We start from the raw sequence: 26,477 nt of genomic DNA on the forward strand, positions 1-26,477 counted from the left end.
AAAGGTGGGTCGATGCTTTGCATTAAAGTGAAAACCGCATCATGTTTGGAGGCTTGGTTGAGGAAATAGAGCAATGGAAATATAATTTGTGATGGGCTGGGTCGAAATTCTGTAATTTTACTTTTTGACGAATTTTTCGGAAACGAGAGCTCGTAGAACATTTTGGTTTGCAGTTTTGGGTAGAGCATTTAAATACCTTTCTTTTGATGTGTATTTTGATTGGGTGGGAAATAGTTTTGAAAATACCCCTTTTTTTCGGCAAGGGGTTAGCCCACGATTTTCTCGAAAAACTGAAAAAAAATCTTTTTCGAGATTTATGCAAGAATTGAAAGGTGGGTCGATGCTTTGCATCACTGTGAAAACCGCATCATGTTTGGAGGCTTGGTTGAGGAAATACAGCAATGGAAATATAATTTGTGATGGGCTGGGTCGAAATTCTGTAATTTTACTTTTTGACGAATTTTTCGGAAACGAGAGCTCGTAGAGCATTTTGGTTTGCAGTTTTGGGTTGAGCATTTACATACCTTTCTTTTGATGTGTATTTTGATTGGGTGGGAAATAGTTTTAAAAATACCACTTTTTTTTGGCAAGGGGTCAGCCCACGATATTCTCGAAAAACTGAATAAAAATCTTTTTCGAGATTTATGCAAGAATTGAAAGGTGGGTCGATGCTCTGCATTACAGTGAAAACCGCGTCAGTTTTAGAGGCTTGGTTGGGGAAATAGAGCAATGGAAATATAATTTGTGAAGGGCTGTTTCGAAATTCTGTAATTTTACTTTTTGACGAATTTTTCGGAAACGAGAGCTCGTAGAACATTTTGGTTTGCAGTTTTGGGTTGAGCATTTACATACCTTTCTTTTGATGTGTATTTTGATTGGGTGGGAAATAGTTTTGAAAATACCACTTTTTTTTGGCAAGGGTTAGCCCACGATTTTCTCGAAAAACTAAAAAAAAATCTTTTTCGAGATTTATGCAAGAATTGAAAGGTGGGTCGATGCTCTGCATTACAGTGAAAACCGCGTCAGTTTTGGAGGCTTGGTTGAGGAAATAGAGCAATGGAAATATAATTTGTGATGGGCTGGGTCGAAATTCTGTAATTTTACTTTTTGACGAATTTTTTGGAAACGAGAGCTCGTAGAACATTTTGGTTTGCAGTTTTGGGTAGAGCATTTAAATACCTTTCTTTTGATGTGTATTTTGATTGGGTGGGAAATAGTTTTGAAAATACCACTTTTTTTCAGCAAGGGGTTAGCCCACGATTTTCTCGAAAAACTGGAAAAAAAACTTTTTCGAGATTTATGCAAGAATTGAAAGGTGGGTCGATGCTCTGCATTACAGTGAAAACCGCGTCAGTTTTGGAGGCTTGGTTGAGGAAATAGAGCAATGGAAATATAATTTGTGATGGGCTGGGTCGAAATTCTGTAATTTTACTTTTTGACGAATTTTTTGGAAACGAGAGCTCGTAGAACATTTTGGTTTGCAGTTTTGGGTAGAGCATTTAAATACCTTTCTTTTGATGTGTATTTTGATTGGGTGGGAAATAGTTTTGAAAATACCACTTTTTTTCAGCAAGGGGTTAGCCCACGATTTTCTCGAAAAACTGGAAAAAAAACTTTTTCGAGATTTATGCAAGAATTGAAAGGTGGGTCGATGCTCTGCATTACAGTGAAAACCGCATTATGTTTGGGGGCTTGGTTAAGGAAATAGAGCAATGGAAATATAATTTGTGATGGGCTGGGTCGAAATTCTGTAATTTTACTTTTTGACGAATTTTTTCGGAAAAGAGAGCTCGTAGAACATTTTGGTTTGCAGTTTTGGGTTGAGCATTTAAATACCTTTCTTTTGATGTGTATTTTGATTGGGTGGGAAATAGTTTTGAAAATACCACTTTTTTTTGGCAAGGAGTTAGCCCACGATTTTCTCGAAAAACTGAAAAAAAAATCTTTTTCGAGATTTATGCAAGAATTGAAAGGTGGGTCGATGCTCTGCATTACAGTGAAAACCGCGTCAGTTTTGGAGGCTTGGTTGAGGAAATAGAGCAATGGAAATATAATTTGTGATGGGCTGGGTCGAAATTCTGTAATTTTACTTTTCGACGAAATTTTCGGAAACGAGAGCTCGTATAACATTTTGGTTTGCAGTTTTGGGTAGAGCATTTAAATACCTTTCTTTTGATGTGTGTTTTGATTGGGTGGGAAATAGTTTTGAAAATACCACTTTTTTCGGCAAGGGGTTAGCCCACGATTTTCTCGAAAAACTGAAAAAAAAAAAATCTTTTTCGAGATATATGCAAGAATTGAAAGGTGGGTCGATGCTTTGCATTACAGTGAAAACCGCATCATGTTTGGAGGCTTGGTTGAGGAAATAGAGCAATGGAAATATAATTTGTGATGGGCTGGGTCGAAATTCTGTAATTTTACTTTTTGACGAATTTTTCGGAAACCAGAGCTCGTAGAACATTTTGGTTTGCAGTTTTGGGTAGAGCATTTAAATACCTTTCTTTTGATGTGTATTTTGATTGGGTGGGAAATACTTTTGAAAATACCACTTTTTTTCGGCAAGGGGTTAGCCCACGATTTTCTCGAAAAACTGAAAAAAAAATCTTTTTCGAGATATATGCAAGAATTGAAAGGTGGGTCGATGCTTTGCATTACAGTGAAAACCGCATCATGTTTGGAGGCTTGGTTGAGGAAATAGAGCAATGGAAATATAATTTGTGATGGGCTGGGTCGAAATTCTGTAATTTTACTTTTTGACGAATTTTTCGGAAACGAGAGCGTCCAAACATGATGCGGTTTTCACTGTAATGCAAAGCATCGACCCACCTTTCAATTCTTGCATATATCTCGAAAAAGATTTTTTTTTTCAGTTTTTCGAGAAAATCGTGGGCTAACCCCTTGCCGAAAAAAAGTGGTATTTTCAAAAGTATTTCCCACCCAATCAAAATACACATCAAAAGAAAGGTATTTAAATGCTCTACCCAAAACTGCAAACCAAAATGTTCTACGAGCTCTCGTTTCCGAAAAATTCGTCAAAAAGTAATATTACAGAATTTCGACACAGCCCATCACAAATTATATTTCCATTGCTCTATTTCCTTAACCAAGCCCCCAAACGTAATGCGCTTTTCACTGTAATACAGAGCATCGACCCACCTTTCAATTCTTGCATAATTCTCGAAAAAGATTTTTTTTTTTCAGTTTTTCGAGAAAATCGTGGGCTAACCCCTTGCCGAAAAAAAGTGGTATTGTCAAAACTATTTCCCAAACAATCAAAATAGTTCGAGGTCGAGTTTTAGAATAGTGTAGTCTATGTTCTTTGGTATAGAACCAAAGAGGTTCAAAATGATGCCATTTGTTTGCTGAATATGTCGAGGGGTTTCAGATGCAGAAGAGTTTTTAACGCTGCTGAGGGTGTGGTTCTTAATGACACGCTTATGCAGAGACATGCAGTGCGTTGGACTCTGCTGATTGTATCGTAGTATGTGACTTTCTCCAGTGCAGTCCACCATACTGCAACCCCGTACATAAGTATTGGTCGAATGAGCGATGTGTATAGTCAATAAGTTATGCGAGGTTGAAAACTCCATTTGATACCTATGGCTTTCTTGCAAAGGAAAAGAGCTACTGTAGCTTTTTTAACTCTTCCTGAATATTAGGTTTCCAACTTAATTTTTTGTCCAATATCAGACCAAGATATTTGGCCTCATTGGTAAAAATTAGTGGTACACCTTTTATTGAAGGAGGTACAATTACTGGGGCTTGTATTTTCTTGTAAAAAGGACGAGCTCTGTTTTTTGATGATTAATACTAAGTAGGGGAGAGTGGGTACAAAAGTAACAATTTGTACATTTTTTACAATATCTTTTAAACCAAAAGACATAACAAAATAATGCAACACATATATTAATAAGTCGACATTTGGCTACCATAAAATAATAATTTGCCATTTAACTTCATCCTTTCCCCAAGTGAATGTTGGAAAAAAGAGATGAAAGTCAAATGTTACAACCGTCCTTTATGTCGTACCGATTGTAACAAGATAAGAGGACGGTTGTAACACCACATGAATTTAATGAAATAAAAGAGAAACTCGGTTTAACTTCAGATTTATTTATTGTATATCAGCCTTGAGATACGTAAAACTAAGTTTAATCACAGATTTATTAATCGTAGTAGGCAACAAAAAAAAATCAAAAAACTAGACAAATAAACACAAAAAAATAACAAACACAAATAAGATTCTTCTTTAAAAAAAAAACATAAACAATCTTCGATTTTCAAAATAAAATAAAAAAAAAAAAATGATATAAAACGTTCAACATAAATTACTGTTCTGTATACGACTCGCAGTTTCGGCATTGGAAAAAAGCTGTTTTAATTTATTTCCCACACACCTAGTGTTAACACACATTTTGTAGGAAGTACATTGGACCCGCTGTTTCTTGGGAAAGGATTCAGAAAATTTTCCAAGGCAATAAAAACAGAAATCTTCACTAGAACTTATCGCCATGAGTTCTTACTGTTTAATGTTCGATTTATTTTCGGATTCTTAATCTGATTTAGCTTGGATATGTTGCTTAATTTTAACTAAGCTTCTTGTTCTAACGCATCAAAACAAGAACTGTCACATGTTACAAACGTCCACTCAAAAAGTGTTACAACCGTCCACATCTAGTTTTTTTATATTGAATATGAAATTAAAAAACAACTATTGGGTCGATCACAAAAACCTTAACAGCATTGAATAAAGGAAAAAATTAACTCTAATAACACAGCTACCACTTTATAAAAACAATGTTATTCGAAAAAATACAACGAAAAATAACACACACAAAAAATTTACGACAGGACCCAAATTTCACGTTTTTAACTTTATCTGGCGAAATTCAGTACTTTGACGTTAGGATTTTTGTGGGTGCATTCAGGACCGAATTTCCAAGATTTCTACATTTAAAAATGAACGTATACAGTCTCAGGGTGTTTTTAAAGTTTAATGTTACAACCGCCCCGTGTTACTTTCGTACCCACTCTCCCCTACGCAATGATCAGCATATCTAGTGAGCATATTGAGTGCATTAATGTTCCTACTTTTAAGCATTAGATTAATCAACTCACGGAGTGAGTATTCAACGTTTAGGGTCGTCATAGCAGAAGTGATAGCGGATGTGTTAACGTTGTTGAAAGCGCCCTCAATATCCAGGAAAACCACCATGGTATATTCCTTTTGCTCTAGGGAGTATTCGATAATCGATAGTTCTTACCAAAGTGTGCAAGGCTGTTTCTACCGATTTCCCTAAGCATGCTGAGACATCGATAGTTTCTTATCAATGTTATTACGTACATGGATATCAATCAATCTGTCATATAGGTTCGACACCCCTGCCTAAACCTACATTATATAAACATACTTATAATCATACATTTGTATTATGTTATCTTTTATGACAACTCAATAAAAGTACACTTCAGTCTTCACTTAATCATTGACCACTTGACATGGTGTCAGAAGTGGCTTAAACTTTTATATTAATAGAAAAGTTTATATTAAGTTCCGCATCAATTGTTAATACGAAAAAAAAAAAAAAAAAAAAAAAAAAAAAAAATCGTTAACAATAAATAAATTAAAAATAAATATATTAAGAATGCCTCCTAAAGATGATCCACAATCTGAAACTCTGAGTGCAGCTAATTACGTGAAGCCACCAAAGCCACTCCAAATAACCGGTGGAAACATTTCATCGGCATGGAAAAATTGGATCCAGCTTTATAAATGGTTCGAGATAGCTGCACAACTAAACAAAAAACCAGAGGAAATCCAAGTGGCAACATTTATGTCATGTATAGGAGCAGATGCAGCAAACATCTATAATTCTTTTTCCTTCACAGAAGCCGAGACTGATAAAGTATCTTCCATAATTAATAAGTTTAACGAGTATTTTTCTCCTAGGGTAAGCTTAACATTTGAAAGGTACACCTTTAATACTCTAACTCAACGCGAAGGAGAAAGTTTCGAAGAATTCTTAACAAAAATTAAAAATCAATCAAAAAAATGTGCATTTGAAAATCTTGAAGACTCATTATTGCGGAACAAAATAGTAACGGGTATAAGAAATGATAGTCTGCGTGAAAAATTATTAGCAGAAGATGACATCAAACTAGATCAGGCTATAAAGGTATGCAGAGCAAGCGAGATAGCTTCCCAGCAATTGCGCGATTTACATAAGCCCGAAACAGCAGCAGTTGATGCAATAAAAAAATATAACCCACATTATTACAAAAAATCACCAAAAGCCAAATCTTCATTCACCTACACATGCAGAAATTGTGGGACAGAGCATGAAAAAAATAAATGCCCAGCATACAAACAAAAATGCCAACACTGTAAAAGAACTGGCCATTTTACCGATCTATGCTTTCAGCGAAGAAAAAAATTCGATAAGAAGAAAAAAGTATACACCCTACAAGAAGGCACACAACCTGTTAGCGAAAGTGACAATACTAGTGACGATTCAAGCGGTTTGTTCGTTCTAGCTCTCACAAAATCAGAAACAAATAAGGATGAGACAAAAAATTGGTACGAAGAAATAAAAATCGAGGAAAAAACAATCAAAGTTAAACTCGACACCGCCGCGCAGTGCAACGTGCTTCCAGTCAGTCTGATAAAGAAATCAAATTTACAAAAAATAAAACCAACAAAACAAAAGATTATAGCTTTCGGTGGAACAGAAATCGACGTGCGCGGTGAACTAAGCCTAGATTGTGTTGTGCGCAATAAAAATCGAAAAATAAAGTTCTTGATTGTGAAAGATTTTCCAGATTTTGAGCCAATATTAGGCAAAGATGACTGTGAAAAGTGTTCTCTAGTGCTGCGTGTGCAAGAAATAAACTTGGATAACGAGATTTTCCAAGGACTTGGAAAGGTCAAAGATTTTGTCTATGATATTGACCTAATCGACAATCCAAAGTTTGAACATTATGCGCCAAGAAAAATTCCTCATTCCATTCGAGATGATGTCAAAAAAGAAATTGACAATATGCTCAGACTCGGTGTTCTAATCAAAACGGACGGATTTCCCCCTGCAGTTTCACCGATGGTAGTGGTAAGAAAGAAGGACAAAATTAGGGTATGTATCGATCCCACAGACGTTAATAAAAATATACGTAGGCGTTATCATCCTTTACTAACCATTGAACAAATAACTGCAAATATTAAAGGATCTAAGTTCTTTACACTATTAGATTGTACGAGGGGCTTTTGGCAAATCGAGGTATCAAAGAGAACACAGCAATACCTCACGATGTCAACTCCTTGGGGACTATTTTCATTTACACGAATACCGTTTGGACTTGCGTGCGCACCAGAAGTCTACCAGAGCTACATGCAAACAATTCTCGAAGGATGCCAAAACACTGATGTCGCTATTGATGACATATTGATCCATGCGAAAACTCAAGAGGAACTGCAGCAACTCACAGGTAAAGTCATCAAAGTACTTTCTAATGCTGGCCTAAAACTCAATAGGGATAAATGCGTTTTTGACGCTACTAAAATAAAATATCTTGGCCATATACTAACGTCAACAGGTGTTCGTGCTGATCCTGAAAAAACGATCGCCATAGAGCAACTAAAGGTACCGACAAATAAAACTGAACTCCAAAGAATTCTAGGTATGGCTACATATCTTTCGAAATTCATCACAAATTTATCTGAAATCACCCATCCGTTACGAGAACTTCTAAAAAAGGAAGTTTCATGGTTCTGGTCTAAAAATCAACAAGAGTCATTTGAAGCTCTCAAAAAATCATTTTCTTCAACTCCATTGCTCCGATATTACGATTCCAACCTTGACGTGAAGCTGCAAGTGGACGCTAGCCAACACAGCCTTGGAGCAGCCCTCCTTCAAAACGATCAACCGATAGCCTACGCTTCCCGAGCGCTAACGAACACTCAAAAAGGCTATGCTCAGATTGAAAAGGAGGCCACAGCGATACGTTTTGCTTGCGAAAAGTTCCACGAGTATGTATACGGACAAAATCTTACCATCGAGACCGACCATAAGCCGTTGGAAACGATCTTCAAAAAACCACTGTGCTCAGCTTCACCACGGCTTCAAAAAATACTCCTTTACGTGCTTCCGTACGCACCAAAAGTAATTTACCGAAAAGGGACCGAGATAAAACTTGCCGATACACTCAGCAGAAACTGCAACAATGAAATTAATAAAACGCCAGACGACAACATACAAATACATGCTTTAACAGAACTTACCTTAATTACAAAAGAAAAATTAAAATTAGAAATATCAAACGACAATGAACTTCTACTTATTAAAAAATTTATATTACAGGGTTGGCCGGAAAAAATCACCGACCTACCACCCCTGATAAGAAATTATTGGAATTTCCGGGAAGAGTTAACCTATGAAGACGAAATCATTTACAAAGCTGCTAAAATTGTTATTCCTAAAACACTCCAACTTGAAACCCTCACACTAATTCACAAAGGCCATTTCGGAATACAAAGATGCCTACATCGTGCACGAGCAACAGTTTTTTGGTTGGGAATGCACAGCGACATCAAAAATTTTGTAGAGCGGTGCAGCATATGTCAATCCTACCAGCCATCTAAACCCAAGGAACCACTAATTATAAAAACCATTCCCACTCTCCCATGGGAAATAGTAGCAATCGATATTTTTCATTTCCATAATAATGAATTTTTATTAATTGCAGATAGCTACTCCGGTTTTTTCGACTACACAGAACTCAAACAAACAACATCAACTGAGGTTATTAAGGCTCTGAAGGTCTGTTTTGCAACCCATGGCATCCCATCGGTCCTGGAATCAGACAACGGGCCACAATTCGCTTCAAGAGAATTCGCTAACTTTGCTAAAGATTGGGACATCCAACACCAAACATCAAGTCCCTACTATCCCCGATCCAACGGACTGGCCGAACGATACGTGCAGACAGCGAAGTCAATGCTAAAAAAATGCTTCAAAGACCAATCAGATCCTTATATTGCGCTCCTGAATTATCGAAATTCACCACGAAATGAGGTTCTGCAATCACCAAACCAACGACTCATGAGCAGACTCACAAGAACAACTTTACCAGTTTCCCCTGAACTACTTAAGCCAAAGATTATACCGGACGTACACGAAAACATCACCAAAATGCGACAAAACTACAAATCAAACTACGACAACAGCGCAACTCCATCAAAACCCTTTCACGCTGGAGATAGGGTACGTATCCAACGAAACCATCGAGATTGGATAACTGGAGTCGTCGAAGAGTCACCAAAACATGGACCAAGGTCGCTTGTAATACGAACAGATGATGGCAAACTTCTACGACGAAACACAATCCACATTCAGCCTACTAAATCGATCATCCAGGCACCAAAGTCAGTAACAGCAAATATACCACCTTCAAATTCAGACTCTTTGAAACACACCAACAACCGTAGCAAAATACCAAACACGCCAGATCCGACTACATCAACACAAATAAACAAATCACCAGATTCAACCAATTCCCCAGCTAAGACGACAAGATACGGACGTGTCTTAAGACAACCCGATCGCTACACATCTACAAGCTTTAAATAATTTTTATTACAAAGCATTTCATAACATTATTAATTTACTTTTTTTGAATTTCCTTAACTATAAAATCACTTACTAATGTTTATATCATATTGAATTTAAATAGTTTTGCTGAATTAAATATTAACTTTAAATTCTATAAAAGGGAAGATGTCATATAGGTTCGACACCCCTGCCTAAACCTACATTATATAAACATACTTATAATCATACATTTGTATTATGTTATCTTTTATGACAACTCAATAAAAGTACACTTCAGTCTTCACTTAATCATTGACCACTTGACACAATCGTTCCAGAGTTTTGAGAATAAATGATAATAAGCTAATAGGTCTAAGATCTTTAGGGTTGACATGTGAACATTTGCCCGCTTTGGGAACAAAAACTACCTTTACACAGGACTAATTAAACGTATCACGTTGCGTAAACAACATTAATGACGTTTTTGGAAGCTTTCAATTGGGTTGACATTTTTAAAAACAAACTAAATCGAATTTTCCCTGTTACGTAAGTTAGAAAGTATGGTTTAAGTTTAAATCAATTAACTCAGCTTGTCGATGAGCCAACTCGAATCCCTGACGTTGCAGGTCAATCCGCCAACACCCTGCACTTGTTTTTTACCACTGACCCTAATAAATACATAATCAGTGCATTACCGCCTCTAGGTACATCAGACCATTGTATCGTATCTGCAAAATTCTCATGTCTAAAAAACTTAGTTAAAGAAAAAACTCCTATGAGAACCGTTTGGCAATATGAGAAAGCCAACTGGTAAGGTCTCAATGAACTATTCGGGAACTTTAATTGGTCACTATGCTTCCTCGATAGTGACGTGGATTCTAGCGCAGATACAAATTTAATTCTTTGTGAAATGAGAAATTTTATCCCGAACAGGGTAAAATCTATCAAACCCAAAGAAAACTCATGGTTTGATTCGAGCTGTAAAGAGGTTATTAGGATCAGAGATGTAAGTTTCCGTTGTTACAAAGCCAACCCGATTGAGGAAAACCGGAATAAGTTCAAACAAGCTAGAAAGACATGTAATGGTCATATTCGTTCAACCAAAATTTTGCATGATCAGAAATTAACGCAAAAAATACTAAAATGTCCCAAAGGTAGTAAAAATGTCTGGTCATTTGTAAAAAACGTACGAAACACCACGTCATCCTCGGTTCCAACGCTCGTCCACAATGACACTTCCTAAGCTCGATTGATAAATCCAATTTGTTTGCAGCACAGTTTGCTGTTAATTCAACGCTACCGGAAAGTGTCATGAGTCCTCCTGTTCTTGAGAGCGTAAATGATTCTATGGGATGAATCTTCTTTAGCACTCGTACAGTTACAAGAGTACTGAAAGACCTTGACATACACAAATCCGCTGGCCCGGAAAGTATCTCCCCAATTGTTCTGAAAAGGTGTTCTTCATCGCTGGAAAAACCACTGCGTAAACTTTTTCATCTTTCCTACTCTACAGGTCTCTTTCCAAGCGGATGGAAATTAGCATTTGTCCAATCTGTCTCTAAAAAGGTGAATCTTCCTCTCCCTCAAACTATCGTCCAATAGCACTTACGTCCCTTCTTTCCAAGGTCATGGAAACGCTTCTTAATTATCAGCTCAAGAAATATCTCGAAGAACGGAAGCTACTTAATGACGAACAGTATGATTTTCGTAGCAATAGGTCTACTGGTGATCTTACCGAACAGTGGAACAAATCTTTACATCGTTTTGGAGAAAGTAAGATTATTGCTTTATAACAGTCCATAACTGTCGATCATCTCTAATGGAGATGGCGCAACAGTTTAATATTCACCTTTGCTGGGTGCCGGGCCATAGAAACATTCCAGGTAACTGTAAGGCAGATGAACTCGCCAGGAACGGTACAGTACAGCCCATCCTACCACGTTTGGCAAGTACTGGCATACCAATCGCTACTTGTAAACTGCTACTAATGCAAGACGCTGCGAGGAGGGCAGGCACCAGGTGGAACAACATCACCACGTGTCAAGCCACAAAAAACATATGGCCAACACTGGATTTAAAACGTTCAAGGTGCTTGCTCTCTCTAAGCAGATCGCATATAAGCTCGATAATAGGTGTCATAACCGGACACTGTCTAATAGAAAGCACTCCACGAGACTAGGCGTATTCTTAAATGACTTTTGCAGAAACTGTATGGACGAGGAAGAGGAAGAGGAAGAGGAAGAGGAAGAGGAAGAGGAAGAGGAAGAAACGGTTCTTCATCTTCTCTGCACATGCCCTGCTCTAGCTCGAAAACGCAAGAATTACCTAGGAGAATTCTTATTTAACGATCTAAACGATCTAAATCATATCGGTATAATCAGCTTCTCACGTTTCGTAAGGGACTCTAACTGGTTCCATTGAGCTTAGGAGGAAGCCTCAAGATTCATATGGAATCACAATGGGCCATTAAACTGGCCTAAGTGTGTCCGTTTCCATCTTTGACAGCCACTATAACCTAACCTAACCTAAGATTATTGCACTTGATATTTCAAAAGCATTTAATAGAGTTTGGCACCAAGATCTCTTATCGAAAATACGTGCTTTTGGTATTGATGAATCTCTTCTTCCTTGGATTAGAAATTACCTTTCTAACCGTTCAATACAAGTCATATTGGATGGTTACAAGTCTGAAATTCATAAAATAAATGCTGGTGTTCCCCAGGGCTCCGTTTTGTCTCCGACTCTCTTTCTTATATTCATAAATGATCTTATGTCTGCCACTTCTAATCCATTAACCTGTTTCGCTGACGACAGTACTCTCAGCTTCTCATTCTCGTTTATAGATTCACATCCTTGTCCTTCGGACGTGGAACTTAAACGACAGCGTATGATAAGCTCATTAAATTCTGATCTTGACAGCATTGTACAATGGGGAATCAAAAACCGTGTAGAATTTAATGCTTCGAAAACTCAATGCTGTCTCCTGTCGTTAAGCCGTAACATACCCCCGATGCCACTATCTATGAGTGGCACTTGCATCCAAGAAACTAATCAACTGCCAGTACTTGGTATGTGTATCACAGATCACCTTTTATGAAACGATCATATATTTGATATTGCCAAAAATGCTGCCAGGTGCTTAGGATTTCTCCAACAACGGTGCAAAAAATTTGTCACCCCTTCTGATCTGGCTGTAATTTGCAAAGCCTTCATCCTTCCAAAGCTTGAATATAATTCGCATATTTGGGCAGTTGCCCCTAAAACAAGTTTTAATCTCTTGGACAGAATACAAAAAAGGCTTTAAAAATGATAGGTGATAGACCTATAATCGAAACATTTACATCTCTAGAACACCGCTGCAATGTTTCGTTGTTTTATCGATATTTTTACAAACAATGTTCCGTTGAACTAGCCAGTTGCATTCCACCCCTGAAACAATTCAGCCGTAATACTCGGACTTCAAGGAATGCTCATCAGTTTACCCTTGAGCTCAATTTCGGGCGTACTGTCAAGTACAGAGATTCTTTCTTAAATCGCACATCGAGGATGTGGAATGCTTTGGCCAACTCTGTTTTTCCTTCCCATTTTGATGTTCAGAACTTTGAGACTAATGTGCACCGGTATCTCCTTTTAAATCCTTCCCAATTTTCCTAACGCTCGTGTTTAAATATAAACATATAAAGGGTACTAATAACCCCTTGAGTGCCTGTAAATTATAAAAAAAAATATAATAAAACAAATATTATGTACAATTACACAAAACAATTTTAAAATTTCATTTATTTAATCATTTCTTATTTTTTTGTTTTTATATAATAATTATAATAATTAATTTTATTTAATTTATTCTTTTTTTTTTAATTTATCTTTGATATCAACGTCATATCTCTCTTTCGTACAACAAATATTTCAATTTCTGTTGTATTATTGTTGCTGTTATTACAATAATTATTATTTCCTTTTAATTCAAATTTGTTGGATTAAATCAGTTGTTGCTTTTTTTTTATATAATTCACATTTTATAAAAAACTTGGTAAATAATAGCATTTCAAAGACTGGTCGTTATTACTATTTGTCTAAGGGAAAAAAATTGCTTTATTTTTGTTTTTGTTTTTTGTTTGTTTCCCCTTTAATTAAAAATCTGATCTGCCTAAAAGAGTATTTCCGATTAATAAATGTATATTTCCATTTTTATTTTTATGTATGTAAGATATTTTTTAATAATATTTTTGTTTTTCATTTTTATTTTGTTTCTGTAATAATTAATTAATTATTACTTTTTATGTAAGAACAAGGCTAAAATACAATATTTTGTTTGTTTAGTTATTATATTTTCCATTTGAATTTAATCATTGTTGTTTTTGTTTTTTGTTTTTTGATGTTCAAATGTTTTAATGTAAGTTTATTTTCACCATTATATTGAAATTAGTATATAAAGGTATTTTTTGTTTCTGTATGTATAAATAATATTATAAAACAAAAAATTTGTTTAAAATATAAATATATTTTTTTTTTGTTAATATAATTTTATACTTTTTTGTAAATATGATTTTAATTTAAGTTTTTAAAAGATTTTTTGTTAAATAATGTTTCATTAAGTTGTTACTTTTACTTTTAAATATCAGTTGTTTAAATATTTTTGTTTGTTTTTTTTTTATAATATGATTTATATTTTTTTTTGTTTTCGTTATAAGTTAAATCGGGCACGAGTTTGATATGTTTTGAATTTTTTCTTCACCTTTTTTATACTTAATTGTTTTTTTTTTATTTTTTAAATTGTTCCTACTCCTAATTTTTCTCTCTTATTTTAATTTCTCCAATTATCTTGGTTATAAAATATTTATTTGTTTACCTTTTTTAATTTGTAGATAAGATAAGTTTTAGTAGTAAGATTATTTTTAATATTTGTTTTATTTCATATTATATTCAATTGCACTACTTACATTTAACATGCAAATTCATTTTACATTTTTTACTTTTTTTGTTTATTAGTAAATAACTTAAATTTATTCTCATCTGAAATAGGGGTTTTAAGATATTTTTTTAAAGAGTTTACGCATATTTACTTTTAATTCATATTTTTCTTTTGGTATTTCTAATTTAAAATTCGTTTCTTGGTTTTATATATAAAAAATTATGTTTAAAATTTTAGTTTTAAATTAAAAACAAAATATACAAAATTCTCATACAACAAATAAATTAAATAAAGTCCTGAGATAAAACCAAACATTATTTCATACTAACTTAACTCATCGGTTATTCAACTAAAGTTCAAAAAATGAAGAATGTCTAAGAAGGTATGTATAATCTTTTGTGTTGCTTTTGGTAAAAGATGATGGTTATCCTTGGCCTAAAATCAAGATTCTGTAATTAGTCAATCAAGATTTACATCAGACTTGAAAAACCTTTAGGGAATGTGATGTTTTCAATGTAAAGATTGCATTCATTTAATGAACTTTAAGGTGGGGAATTCAAATTTAACAATATCTAATCATTCAATCTTAAAAGGACTGTTAACGTTATTTCTTCAATCATTTGAATGCAATCAATTAATGGTAATTATTTGAGACTTTATACAATCTTTGCATTTACTTGAAGTCCTTGCATTCACTTGAAGTCTTTGCATTGTTCGCACTCTGAAATTTTGATTTCAATCTTTTCGTGTCTGACACTCGAAATTAGTGTGCGAGGTGTATGGATCACCTTATAATATTTTGTGTATTGAAATTTCACTTTAGAATTCGAAGACTTCAAGTGAATGCAAAGACTTCAAGCGAATGAAAAGACTTCAAAAGAATGCAAGGAATTCAAGTGAATGCAAAGAATGCATGAAATCTCAAATGAATGCAATCAATTGATTGCAGTCTAATGATTGCATATTAAGTTCAAAGGATTGGTGACTGCAAAATTTGAAGTCCCAATCTTTAGGTGAAATTGAAGTCATAAAAGATTGCATTCCCAAAAGATTGCATTCTTTTACCAGCCTGACAAATATTAGGATAGATTCTGTTCCATTTCTGATACAAATAAGACATGAACATTTATGTACCCATCAAACTATCATAGTTCTGTCAAGTTGAAATGAAGAAACTGAAAAATGTGTTTTATTCTCAGCAATGTGTCAATTTAAATTGTGGGTAAGATTGATAGTCCTACGAACAATCAATATTAAATGAATCGAGACTCGTTTAAGTACAATTGGCAAGTGTCATTGGTCGTGTGAAAAGCCCTTAACTGTGTCATTCCGTATGTATGACCACAAGATCGATCACTAAAGGTTAGTTTAACAACTGTAGTTCAATATTTGTTCCTTGTGGGTGGTTAATAGCATTACTAAGTTTAGTTTGTATTTGGTAATGTACCATAATCTTCTAGTAATTATTTATTCCAATTTTAAACTCGTATAAATGAAATTTATGTAGATGACAGAAGATATAAATGTGTTCATATAAATGTTTGTGTGAATTTAATAGCCAAACCTCTAGGCTTGTCAATATAGATTGTATTACAAGTTTTTAAAAATCATTCAATTCCCCATGAATAAAAGATCAAAGCCTTGATTGTTAGTTAACCAGCTTGGATCTATGATATCTGAGGAAGTAGAGTTGAGTTTGAAGCTAATAGCTTCGTAGAATTGACAGTCGAAATTTTTAGCCTTTTTATCAAACGTGAATGATTTTTAGTGCTAACTTTTATTTATTGACAAAAAATCAATCTTGTTAAAAGTTTTAATCATGCTAATAAAGGGCTTATGAGGCATTAGTTCATTATCATTAAATCGACCGAAATCGATTGAATAAAATTACTGAATTTCTGACATTACATGAACGGCGAACGCCCTAAGCATGGCAACGTTCTTAAAGTCAATTGACAAGAAGTTATCAGTTTATAAACTAGCCTTCTACTGACTCGCTACTTAGAAGCGAGTTCAATAGCATGTAATTTAACTGATTCTCTGTCATATACTATCACTCATTATAAGAGTATTCATAATCACTGGATCTCGAGCAATAATCTAAAAAAACCTTTTAAATAAAATCGGACTTTGAATAATTTGTTTAAATAAGACAAAAACATGCATTGTCCTCCAACTATTCCTTGAATTACAAGTGGCAAGGAACAATTTAAGCAAAGAAAACAAAAATCAATTGAAATGAAAATAAAATACAAAACTATTTATTTAAAGAAGAAAATTTTATTAATTTATGATAAAGTTATTATATACTACCACAAAAAAAATAAAATAAAACAATTTTAAATTAAATAACATAAAATCTAGAGGTAAAATTCAATACGAACGAATTTAAAAAATTCCATTTAATTAGTATAAGATTAATTACATTATTTTTGTTCAATAAAAATTAAAATAAAATTATTAACAAAACAAGAAAATATTATTTTTTTTTAAATTGTTATTCTTATTACAAAAAAAAAACTATGTAAATATAAATACTATAAAAAATAATCATGTAGATTAAATTGAAAAATAAAAATTAAATTAATAAATATCATGTTTGTTTTTATTTTTTGTTAATTTTTTTCTTTCTTGTAAATGGTTAAGCTATTAAATTTATTTCCCTATTTTTGTTGTTAATTTATGTATATTCTTTAATTTATTTTTGTCTTTTTTCAATGTAACCATTCTGTTTATTTAATAATTTGTCTAGAACTAAATTATATTTGGTTTTTTGCTTCGCTATGTTTTCATTTCATATATTTAAAAAAAAAAAAAACTATTTCAAAGATATTTTATTTTTGAATTTCCGTTTTTATTTTCATTTATTTTGAAAATTTGATATGTTAAGATTTTATGAATGTTCCCATATTAAATGCTGTTTATTATATTAATTTTGTATAATTTTATTCCAGCATATATTTTATGTTTAATTTTTGTGTTATTTTTAAATTTGTTTCTAATTTAATGTACAAATTTTGTAGTTTTATATTTTTTGTTTAACAACTAAGTTTTGTCTTTTAATGCTTTCTGTCTGTGTTTTTAAAGTAAAGTATTTTTCCATTTAATGTAGTTAAAGGTTCGTTCACACGCAACATTTTAACTTTCATGTCTATGTCGAAAGTTTTTTTTTCAAACAACAAAGGTCTGTATGATTTGAAATACTACTTTTTATGAGTTCAATACTTATGCATTGCAGCTTTTTAGGGAAATTTTGATTTTTTTGTAAATAGAATCTTTTAATAAACCAAAACATATTTTAATGTCATAGGTATTAAGTTTTTGATATTTTGTGTGTTCAAAACACATCAAAAGATATTTTCGAAACAATAATTTTGAACGAACATTCTAACAAAGCTTTCGACTCCTAAATTACGACTTGTCAATATTATATCTAGAGTAGAGATTGCTTACACGGACATTACTCTTAACTATATTTATTTCTATGTATATATTTTATTTTTACACTTAATTTCTAAAAAAAAGAAATAAAAAAGGCGCATTGAATGATATGCATTAGTATTTTATTTTGTTGAAATTAGGAGATCTTATAGCTTTGTTGAATGATTTTCAAATAATTAATTTTTCAAAAAAAAAATAAACATGATTAAAATCAAACCAAAGATCCTCTGCAATGCATATAAATATTTGATAATAAACTTTGTATTCTAATTCATTATTAACTAGGGAAATGATTTAAACAATTTTTGTTTGCTTTTTTTTATTTTCTTATATCTCTTGGACGGAATATATAATATATAAATAAATTTTCATTTAAATTACTTAAAATTGAAAAATTTAATTATTAATTTACCATAAATAAATAAGGAATGAAAATAAATTTTAAGATCCAATAATTTTTGTTTGTAAAAAGATATATTATGTACTTATAATTAAAAAATAAGATAAGATAATATTTCAATGAAAACTTTGGATTAAATTTAAATCATGCCTTTGGTATTAAATATTTTAAAGTTATAAATTAAAACTATACAAAAAAATAATATATGTATATTATAAGGACAGCTTTGGTAATTGCTATGACTTAAAAAGTAAAATATATGTAATTTTGTTTAAATTAAAAAAAAAAAATTACAGATGATATAAGGATGAATAATAAATTATGTTATATGAAAGAAAGACATTTCTGTGGTATGTAATGAAAAAATGGGTTTCAAAAACTCTGATTGACCAGAAATACAACGGCTTTTTTCTGTGAATTCTTTGAATATTTTCAAAACCTCGCAACGAAAGACCTTTTAAGGGAAATGTAATTTGAAGACTTACATTGAAAGTCTTTTTGTCTACTTTGTGAAAAGTGACACATGTTCTAATCTATCAGTTTTCATAAAATGGCATCTGTCATTTTTTTCGTAAATATTTTAATTTGCAGACCAAGTTGAGGTCAATTTGAAAAAATAGATTAAAAATCAAAATGTCTACTTTGTGGAAGATGTCACTCAATCTCTCTGCATCTGTTGGCATTTTTCTTTTTTAGTTCAGAGCAGAGCTCGAACTGTCAAAAAATAATTGTGTTTCTTTTTGAGCTCTGATCGTTCAGATCTTCAAATTCGTGTTTCTTTTTTAGTTCTGAACATGTCCAGAGCGCGCTCTGTGAGCTCAGAATGAAATAACAGAGTAAACGGAGTAAAATGCTGAACACAAACAATTTGATGTTTGAAAGCCTGGGAATTAAAAACAATCATCGTCAAAACAATAAAATGGTGGAAGAGGCTGCTCGCTAAGAGCAGAAGGAATGATAATCTAGAAAAAACTAATTGCATATAGCATTTTTATGAATCAAACTTATTTCAGGCGTCAAATATACCAACGCTATGACTGTTTATTTAATTAATTTGATGGAAGAAAATTTTGAACGCCTTCAAACAGACGACATTTCAAACCATGACAGTTTAGTGCTCAAGTTATTTCATAATTAAAGCCGAGAACTCTGAGCATACTGTGCTCCGAACTCTACCTACTCTACTCTGTTTGCTCAGACTCTGCTCAGTGCTCAGCTCTGACCTAAAAAAGAAAAACGCCATGTAAGATTCCATAAAATGACATCTGTCAATTTTCCATTTATTTTTTAATTTGCTGATCAAGTTGAAGTCAAGTAAAAGAAATAAAATAAAACTCAAAATGCCTTCTTTTGTGGAAATTTACACTTGATCTTTTCACACCTGTCAGATTCTATTAATCACACCTGTCAATTTTCCATTAATTACTGGATTACTTATTAAATTATTAACAAAAAATTCTTTTTTTTTTGTTTTTATCCACGTAGTTTGATTAGGATATGATTAGAAATAAAAGTGACAGAAAAGTGACATATGTAGTGCCATTAAAAACTTTTCCTAAACAATTTTAATTTAAAAAAAGTGATGCCAGTGTTGTAAAGTTTTATCAACTAGAAAAAGAACAAGATTATTAAATCAAATTGGAATGAGGTCGATCCTTTAATAATTTTTAAGTTTTTTTTGAGTAAAAAAGGATACAGGTCTTTTTTTCTGATTGAGAACATTTTAAAGCCTTCGAATTTCTAATTCAAAAAAACGAATGTTATTTTATCCACGTATTTCGATTAAGATATGAATAGAAATAAAAGTGACAGCAAAGTGACATATGTAGTGCCATTGAAAACTTTTCACAGACAGTTTTTATTTAAAAAAAAGTGATGCCAGTGTTGTAAAGTTTTATCAACTAGAAAAAGAACAAGATTATTAAATCAAATTGGAATGAGCTCGAACCTTTAATAATTTTTAAGTTTTTTTTGAGAAACAAAGGATACAGGGCTTTTTTTCTGATTCAGGACATTTTAAAGTGTACAAAATATTTCTAAAGCCTTCGAATTTCTAATTCAAAAACGTATTTCGATTAGGATATGAATAGAAATAAAAGTGACAGCAAAGTGACATATGTAGTGCCATTGAAAACTTTTCACAGCTAATTTTTATTTAAAAAAAGTGATGCCAGTGTTGTAAAAATGAGAATGAGGTTGGAACTTTAATAATTTTTAAGTATTTTTAAATACATTTTTTAAAGGATTCTAGAGTCTTCAAATCCCTTATTTTGACTTACATCCCACATGACGAGCCTTTCTAAAACATAACACAACTTAAAACATTTTTTTTTTTCTTAAAACATAACTTTTATAATAATTCTAATGTTTTTATTCGCTTCAAGTAGTTTTTTTTTTGTTTTGTTTTTAAATATGTTTTAAATAAAACATAACTGTTTTTTGTTTTGTATACCTAGATATAATAATATGTATATATTTATGTTTTCTCTCTGTTTCTGTCCACAAATTTCTACGAAATATGATATGTAAATGATGTAATTCATTTTTTTATTTCTTGTTTTTTGGGTTTCAGTTTCTCTTTGCTTTTAGTTTGTTTGTTTGTTTGTTTGTTTGTTTTTCCAAGTACAAAATTGATTGTTCTTGCATTAAGTGTGGTTGCTTTTAAGATGTTTCATTGTTTTTTTGTTTTTGTCATTTTAGAATATACTTTTTATCAGTATAAGTTGTTTTAGTTATAGTTTTTTGTTTTTGTTTTTTAGTTTGTCATTTGCCATTTTATATATTTTTTATAATTTTTACTGTGGGCGGAAAACAGTTTTTTTAGTTGTTCGATCAAGAGGAGGAAAATAGTTTTTGTTCCTATTAAGCATTTTTAACTATTTTTGTTTTGTTTAAATTTTTATAATAATTTCTATTTTAAAAGCCAGGAATAGAATTACATTTTAATTTTTCACTTAAGCATGAAAATTATAGTTTTTTGTTTGCTTAAAATTATTACAATGCTTAATTTTTTCTTTTAAACTTTATGTTTGATAATAATAAATGTGAAACCCTTAAGTTCTTCTTTAACTTTCATTCACTGTTATTCTTTTATTTTTTTTTTTTGGTAAAATTTAATTTTGTTAAATTTATTTCCTATTCTGCGTTGCATTATTCTATATAATATTATTTTTTTTATAATTTCTTATAATAATTAACTTCTTTGTAATTTAATAAATCTGCAAAAGAAAACAAAAATTTATCGTTGTTTATCCAGAATTTTTTGTTTTTGTTTTTCTTTTTTCTGTTTGACATTTTACAAGAAACTTTATACGATTATATAGAAATTATACAAGTTTTAACCTAATCTTTTTTTGTTTCTTATTTTATTTATTTATTAATTTATTTTTTGTTTTATTTTTTTTTTAATTTAAATTTTTGTATTTTTATAAATCTAGAAAGAGAGCTATGTAAAGGGCACATTCGGTTAAGCTATATTTATATATATTTTATTTAAATATTTTCTTTAAATATATATATATATATTCTTGTATATATCAAATAGTTTTGTTACAAAATAAAAACAAATGTTTTAAAAACTACAATTCAGCCTATGAAGTATATAAATGAAAGTAAATTAAACAAAAAATAATTAATTGAGCTGAATTTAAATAAATTATGCCGATTGATTAACAAATGCACAGAGAATAGAATGTTTTTTTGTTTTTGTTCCAATTGACTTATTCAGCTCAAGTGAGTATAAGAAATTTAAAAGAAAAATATATATTGATGTATACTTATATAAATTTTGGTCAAAATGTTGTATTTTAAGAAAATTTAATGTTTTAAACTTATAAAATTAAAAGCTGAATTGCACTAACGTCACTTGTAAATTATTATAAATTCTAGAAAAAGTTCCTGTAAGATAATTTTTTTAGGATTCTTAATTTGTTCCTTTTTCATTTTGTTTTGTTAGATTAAATATTAGCGTTATTATTTTTTTTCTAATATCCTAATATTTATAATAATATATATATATATTATTTAATTATATTTTTCACAATAATATTCACAGTCATAAGAACTATGCAATTTATTATTTTAAATTTCTTTCTTTTTTGTTTAAACATTTTGTTTTTTTAATAATAATAATTTTATGTGTAGATCTTGGTTTCGTTTCAAAATTAAATTTTTAAACTTAAGCTGAATAGGTTTTATTTTTGTATTAAATTTCTTTGAATTTAATTTTTGTAAGCAGTTATCCTTTTCCTATGCATGAAATGTCTGCTATAGCCGCTGATGAATTTGTTGTATTATTATGAATTAATTGTTTTTTGTTGATTATACATAAATATTTATGTATATTTTTGCGCGCATAGTTAGAAAAAAAAATTATAGAAAAATTAAATTCAGATTTGTCTGCTTTTAAGTTGGGAAACAAATATGCTATGCCGCAACATGTGATGCTGTTGGTAGTAAATAAGAGTACAATCCTCCTCCTGGTCCCGCCGCTCCTGGAAATATTGCTGTTGTTGATGTATTTGACGACGTTGAAACGGGTCAAGTTGGTGCTGCCATTAAAAATTGATGATGAAGCTCACGTTCTGCCTTTTTACTGAGTAAATCATGCCTTGATTCCATACCCGCTCCTCTGTGAGATGAAAATAAAAAGGATAAAAAGAGGTTAAAATTATATTTGTGATGATTTTTCCTTAGTTTAAAATTAACACAAAATAAAGTTAGACAAGCCGTGGTATGTACCCCTTCTTCTTTTTTGTTTAATCTTTACCCAATTCTTTTTGTTTTATTAACAAACATTTGTTAAAAACAAAGTATAATACAAAAATTTTTTAAAAGGATAACATAAAGTTTCAATTCAAAACTTTTCTTATGTATAAAAATAATTTTAGAAATACTTGAGGAAGTATTTTACTTACAAATTATAACAAAGACGTTTCGTAAACGCCCTAGTGTATCATCTATACTAATATTATAAAGCTGAAGAGTTTGTTTGTTTGTTTGAACGCGCTAATTTCAGGAACTTCTAGTCCGATTTGAAAAATTCTTCAGAATTAAATATTCAATTTATTGAGGAAGCTATGAGCTTTATAATATCACCCTAAACCTAATACGACCGGATCAATAATAAAAAAGAGGCTGGGATGCGACCCACACTGATAACTTCCCATCCGGTCTGTATGTCTTGCTTAAAAGTTTGTCTATATGTACTCGTATCAATTTTTACCAAATTTGCGTACTATTTTTTTTAGGTTTTTATTTTTTTGTACAAAAACTGTCAATTCGATTTTTTTCAAAATTTTACTGAATGTTAAAAAAAATATTTTGTGAAAGGTGAAAGTAAAAGCCAATATTTTAAAGTTTGGAAAAGATATTTGAGTCGAAAATAAATTTTTACGAACTTTTATTAATTTTTTTTAGGTTTTTATATTTTGTAAAAAAAACTGTCAATTCGATTTTTCTCAACATTTTTCAGAATGTTGAAAACAATATTTCTTATAAGATAAAATTATTTTGAAGCCTGAATTTCAAGCTTTTGAAAAGATATTTGAATCGATATTCAATTTTTACCAACTTTGAGTAATGTTTTTTTTTAATTTTTATTTTTTATGAAAAAAAACTGTCAATTCGATTTTTCTCAAAATTTTATCAGATGTCAAAACATTGTTCTCCGTTGCACACAATTTTTTTGGAGATGAAATCATATTTTAGTCGTAACATTTTGGAGATGACAAATTTGTTTTCATTTTTTTTTTGATTTACAAAAAAAACGTTAAATGGATTTTTTCAAAAAAATATACTTCTTTGATATCAAATTACAATATATTATATAAAATTGAATTCAAATCTCCAGCGTTTTTGGTTCGCAAGATATTTAGAGTTAACCAAAATTTTCACCATTTTTTCAAACTGCTATGGTAAAAAAACCACCCACGCAATTTTTTTGAGAGCCCTTTCTGCATCTTTCTGCGTTATTATCTGTATAACCAAATTTATTTGAAATCATTATCTCTTCTGGTTCTTGAGCTATGGACGACGAAAAAACCGTCGCGAACGTACGTACGTACGAATGTACGTACACACGCACGCACAGACATCTTTCTAAAAATCGTTTATTTCAAATCTAGGGATCTTGAAACGTCGAGAAATGTCAAAATTTTCAATTTGAAAAATCGGACCACATTACAATAACTTCCTATGGGAAGTTTATAAATAAGTTTTCCTATGCAACTAATAATTTTCTCTTTGCATCATTTTATTTCAATAAGTAATAAGATGAAGGCAATCACCAATAATTTATTCCCTAATCATTTGAATGCAATCAACTGATTGATCAAGTGAAAGCAAAGGCTTCAAAAGAATGCAAAGACTTCAAATTAATTCAAATAATACAAATGATAACAGTCTTCTTAAGATCAATGTAATTGGTGATGCCTAATTTTAAGACCCAAACTGTAGGGGAATTTAATGAATTTAATCTTTTTATCGAAGTCAAAAAAGAATTAATTCTTTTACAAGTCTGCTTGAGATATATCGAAAAAACTGTTTTAAAAAAAATGTCAAAAATAAGGGCCTACAGCTGTCAATTTTCTTTTGAAACAAAGGACTACCTGCTTCAATGACGCTTTGAATTTTTAAAATTCACAACAGAGATGGTGGAAATTTTGCATTTATAGTTCGAAAAATTGAAGCACTTATTGACCGTTGTGAAGTATGTTTTAGGTCAGCGGTAGTGAAATCGATGAAAAAATACAATCGGAACACTTACTCCAAAAAGTCTCCACACAGCAGCCTCATTTAAGTGTTTTTTGTAAGAAAGTCCTAGGAATTAATGTAAAAACCAAAGTGGTAGTTCAAGAACAACTGAGAATATTACCGTCGTAGGCTAAAACCTGTAGTTTTTACAAAAACACGGATTAGTCGATTTCTCACCAATTTTTGGAATCAAAATTTCCATAAACGACAATAAACCGACATTAAAGGATCTTAAAATTCAGTTTTCGCATAATATCAGACCGGTGAATTATCAGCAACGTGTATAGAATCTTTTCATCAAAAATAATCCGTGTTTTCATCGAAAAATCAGCTCGAATGCTACGTTCAGTAATGGAATTGACGCATTTAGGCATCGGAAAATTTAAGTATGATTATTTAAAATCTTCTCAATCCCCAACATCTCACTGTATGGTGCGGTTTTTGGACTTGGAATAGCAAAAATGAAGGTAGTGTAGCTGTTACGATGATAATGGATCGAGATGAAGAGCTTTTATTTTTAATGATTTATGGCAAAAATTTGAATACATTTATGTGGACGACATCTGCCATTAACAAGACGCAGCTTTTCATAGCACACAACTAATAAAACAATCTAAATTTTGTAAGAAAGTTATATTGCTCGAAAAAGTCTGCATTCACAATTCACCGATATCTTGTGATTTAACACATTTCGATTTTTTTTAAACCCAAGTGAATTGTCTAAAAGGTATACTATCGGTTTAAGATCTTAAGCATTTGGCTGATTTTGTTTTCTATTGTTAATAACATTTTTCCTAACAACATCTATTGCCAAACATGCAAAATGAAACTTCTTATTGGAAATCCCTGTTTTTAATGTGTTTATATTTCTGTCCGTCTTTAAAACTTCAATACAGAAAATTGCACTTTTGTTTCTTTATTTATAAGTACATGCTAACAAGACTTATCACACTTTCTAATGGCTATACTATCTATTGGTTGCTATTAAGGTTTATTTTTACTTTCCAATAATAAAGGTAGCAGCAAAAAAAAGGTTAACCCTTTTCAATTATACTAAAATCATAATAGCCGACAGGTTAATCTTCTTGTGTTTCTATATCAGGTTAAGGTATAGAAGAGGTCGTTTTATATTTGTAGATAGGTAAGGTAGATAGTTCCCTAAATAAGATATTTTTCATTATTTTTTTTTTGATTTGGGATTGGAAAAGGGTCGAAAAAGTGAAAGCTGAGGAAAATTATTTTAAGTGCTTAATGAAAGAAGCTATGCAGGGACTATGGATTTTTTTCTTATTATTATTTATTAAAACACGCATAATGAATGAGATGTTTTTTATTGGTAAAAGAGTAACAATACTTTAGTAACTTTTTTTTTTCGATACATTGTATT

The 26,477-nt window shown here is 31.3% G+C and overlaps 1 protein-coding gene across 1 annotated transcript in view; it reads right to left on the reverse strand.

Moving 5' to 3' along the window:
• Positions 1-13,323: 13,323 nt before the first annotated feature.
• Positions 13,324-26,477, reverse strand: part of LOC129945244 (protein couch potato) — a 232,329-nt gene continuing 219,175 nt past the window's right edge. The window contains exon 11 of the mRNA XM_056054905.1: positions 13,324-22,967. Within this exon, the coding sequence (XP_055910880.1) occupies positions 22,894-22,967 (74 nt within the window). The 3' untranslated portion in view covers positions 13,324-22,893. The remainder of the gene's footprint in view (positions 22,968-26,477) is intronic.

Source organism: Eupeodes corollae, chromosome 1 (genome assembly GCF_945859685.1).
Source record: "Eupeodes corollae chromosome 1, idEupCoro1.1, whole genome shotgun sequence".
Lineage (NCBI taxonomy): Eukaryota > Metazoa > Arthropoda > Insecta > Diptera > Syrphidae > Eupeodes > Eupeodes corollae.